The 3,566-nt window shown below is 36.7% G+C and overlaps 1 protein-coding gene across 1 annotated transcript in view; it reads right to left on the bottom strand.

Annotated features, from left to right (window-relative positions):
- Positions 1-3,566, bottom strand: part of TMTC1 (transmembrane and tetratricopeptide repeat containing 1) — a gene marked incomplete at its 5' end in the record, with an annotated part of 239,908 nt that overhangs the window by 86,884 nt on the left and 149,458 nt on the right. The window contains one exon of the mRNA XM_005862740.2: positions 1,255-1,376. Within this exon, the coding sequence (XP_005862802.2) occupies positions 1,255-1,376 (122 nt within the window). The remainder of the gene's footprint in view (positions 1-1,254; positions 1,377-3,566) is intronic.

Below are 3,566 nucleotides of genomic sequence, written 5' to 3'. Positions count from 1 at the left end.
TCTAAGCAAAAACATATCGAGAATAGACACTGATGTCCCCTTTAGCCCTTCATATTTCTTATTATTGGCAAGGCCTCATAGCCTGTTATCATAAGGCCATAGAGAATACAAAATATTTGTGTTGTATTTTTGTCCTTATCGATTAGTATTTACCAAGAAAGAACCTCCTTCCAAAATTGTGCTAAAGACATATAAAGAAACTTAAGGGATGCTCTCTCCTGAACCAAGTCAAAACCAGATGCTCCAAAGCCTTAAGAACACTATCAGGCACTTGGTTTGGGCGGAATTCAAAGGCTATGAAATTCATTTCTAATTTTATGTATATTTAAACTTCTAATTCAGTATCAATAAAAAAATTAAATCTTACTTATTGATGTTTAAATCAATTTAAAATTCTAACCGAATATCAATAAATAAATAATGGCCTTATAATATTTTGGTTTATGATACTTGCTTTTAGAAAAATTCATTCTTATATATCAATCGTTAAATTACTCATTTTAGGAAGTTCACTAAAATCCTTATTTTAAAAATTAGAAAACCTGGCTTCTAAAAAGCATCATGTTTTATTCAAAGTCACACAACAGATAAATGGCAGAACCATTTCAGGGACACATCCAGGCACCTGAAAAGAAACGTGGCCTTGGAAAGATGCCATTTGAATAAGACAAGAGAACAGACAAGCTTCAGCACAGTCCAGACAGTCAGAGCTAAGTGGTGTGATGTAATCACATACGTCTGAATGCCCTTTATATTTGTAACCATTTTTTTTCCCTCAAGGACAAATTTTTTTGAGATTTTTTCCTATTTTTTAATGAAAAGCCAAAGAACAAAGAGACAGAAAGAAAGAAGACAGAATTCAAATACAATCATGTTATTTAACATAATTAATAATTTTAAACACATCAAAAATATTACTACAGAATTACTATAATAATGCTTAATAAAACATAGATATTTGGAAAATAATGTCTTGGTAAATGATTGCTGCTAAAAACCTGAATACACTCCAGTCACTCTTTCCCATTTAACTGTCAAGCTTCCAGCTGGAGGGAAGCCACTGTCAACTAGAGTGAATGGGTGCAAAGTGAGCTCATCCAACCTGCCCTGTGGCTGGTTTTGAAGCTGAGGTAATAAGCATCTTAGCTCCACAAGGATCTATTTGTTATACCCTATAGGACAGTCTCTCTGGAGCTATTGGTATTGGTGACAGAGGGCAGGCCTCATAAAGACGAAATCATGAGCAGTAATTACCTGGGCATGTAAAGGACTCTCTCGGCCACCACAAAACCCACCCTGAAGAAGAGATTGCTGGCTGGGATGAACGGGAAAACCAGGAACAACAAGCCCACCAAAACTTCCTTGTGCTCCAGTCTCTGAAACACATAACAGTGAAGGACAAATTAATTTCAGGTTAATTCCACTTCATTGGGCATTTAACCATCTCTTTCACTTTCAAGTTCTCATTGAAGGAATGAATAGATTAGACCAATGAAAACCTTTTGATCAGTGTGCTGAATTCATCAGAAAAGCCCTGAAGCTAACACCATGCCAGAGGTGTTCATACATACCCAACAAACATTTGCCACCCAGAAACAGCTGCTATTTGTATAATGCAATCCATGACCATTACTTGTTCTGTGAGGCCTACAGCAACCTTGTTTCTTGGTTCTGTCCCCTTTCAGAATCTCTGCCCTCCTTCTTCCCTGGGGAAACTCATTCCCAGGGAGCAAAACTGATATACTCCAGCTCACTGAGGTATCATGTGGAACTATTTGTCCTCTCAGAAATAGAATGCATAAAAAAAAGCCCACATATAAATCCCACCAGGAGAAGCAGAGCTAGCATAAGGAAAATTAAATGCAAATGGTAATGTTTGGTATCAATGAGGGAGATCATTTGAGCTGAGGAGTTTTTAGCACCTCTCAAATAAAGCCAGTAAGCAAGTATTTAGTCCATGAAATTTTCTGGAATCAAAACCCATACAATAATAACTCATTACATTGACAAAGCACCTTTCTCTAATATTGTACATATTAATTCGTAAAGGTTTTCCTGTCACTATAGTTCACTTATAGTTTGGTTTCTAACTAATAATAAGTACACTGCAAAAAGTAGCTTGTATTTCCATGAGTGTATATGGCATGAAAACATTTGAAGAGAGGCCTATTTACAACAAATCTTAATGTACTGGATTGCATTTTTTTTCCTTTTAAAAAAAGTTTAAGAAAATATAGAACTTTCCATATTACAGTTTTAAATGTTCCTCATGAACATTTTAAATAGTCTATTACTTTTAATAATTGTAGAAGACTAAATAAAAGTCTCAAACATATAAATAAGAATCCATAATACAAACTACTAATACTTTAAGTGCACAAAAGAAAAGACTTTAAGCATCTATATATATAGAAGCCTAAGCGACCAGATGACCAGGTGACTGTACAACCGGCTGGTAGTTATGACGTGTGCACTGACCACCAGAGTGCAGACGCTCAATGCAGGAGCTGCCTGCTGGTGGTCAGTATGCTCCCGCAGCAGGAGTGCCACTCAGCTGACAGATGGGCACCAGACACCTGGCTGATGGCTGGCAAGCGCAGCTGCAGCGGTGCAGCCACTCCCGCGGACACTCCTCCTGCATGCCTTAGTGGTGGAGTGGCCAGTGCAGCAGGGCCGGGATGAGTGGGAGTAGTGCAGCCCTCAGGGGATGTTGGACTGCCAGTTTCCGAGGGGTCCCCGATTGCGAGAGGGCGCAGGCTAGGCTGAGGGACCCCACCGGTGCACGAATCCATGCACCAGGCCTCTAGTCTTGAGATATTTGTCATCTGGATTTTATTAAAATCTTCGTTATTTTTACCACAACACAGAGTAGTAAAATTTCTGACAGCAAGTCCATATGAACAAATGTGATTTGGACAATTTCCCTTAATGGTTGACAATCTGTAAGTAGTGATCTAATTTTTTACCTAAAGAAACCACAGTATAGAATTAATAGATGAAAGAAACAGAAGAAAAAAAGCTTGCATAACAAGATTTCAACTCAAATGAATGCACTAATGTTATATATTCTATGTCCCACTAAAATGAATTAAAAAAACGGGTGAGAAAAGTGGCAAGTTCATTACACTGAAAAGCTGCATGCTATCTTTGTAATTTAGATTATACTTGGAGTTTACAAAATACATTTCAGTTCAAGAACTTAAAAGTTTATATAATTTTAAAAAGAATAAACACCTTCATAAAAATCCTGTGACATCATAAGCAACTATTTCTTGCTAAAATTAAAAATAAATCCCAGATAAGGAAGTACAAATTGGTAGTTACAAAGTATCCATGGGGCTATAAAGTACAGCATAGGGAATATAGTCAACAATATTGTAATAACTATGTATGATGCCAGGTGGGTACTGGAAACACTTTGTAAAATACATGACTGCTTAACTACTATGCTGTACACCTAAAACTTTGTAAAATACATGACTGTTTAACTACTATGCTGTACACCTAAAACTAATACAAAATAACATTGAATTCAAACTGTAAGTAAATTAATATATATGTGTGTG

Source organism: Myotis brandtii, unplaced genomic scaffold, assembly GCF_000412655.1.
Source record: "Myotis brandtii unplaced genomic scaffold, ASM41265v1 scaffold1660, whole genome shotgun sequence".
NCBI lineage: Eukaryota > Metazoa > Chordata > Mammalia > Chiroptera > Vespertilionidae > Myotis > Myotis brandtii.
The sequence above is the reverse complement of the archived record's forward strand: the minus strand, read 5'-3'. Positions and strand labels throughout refer to the sequence as shown.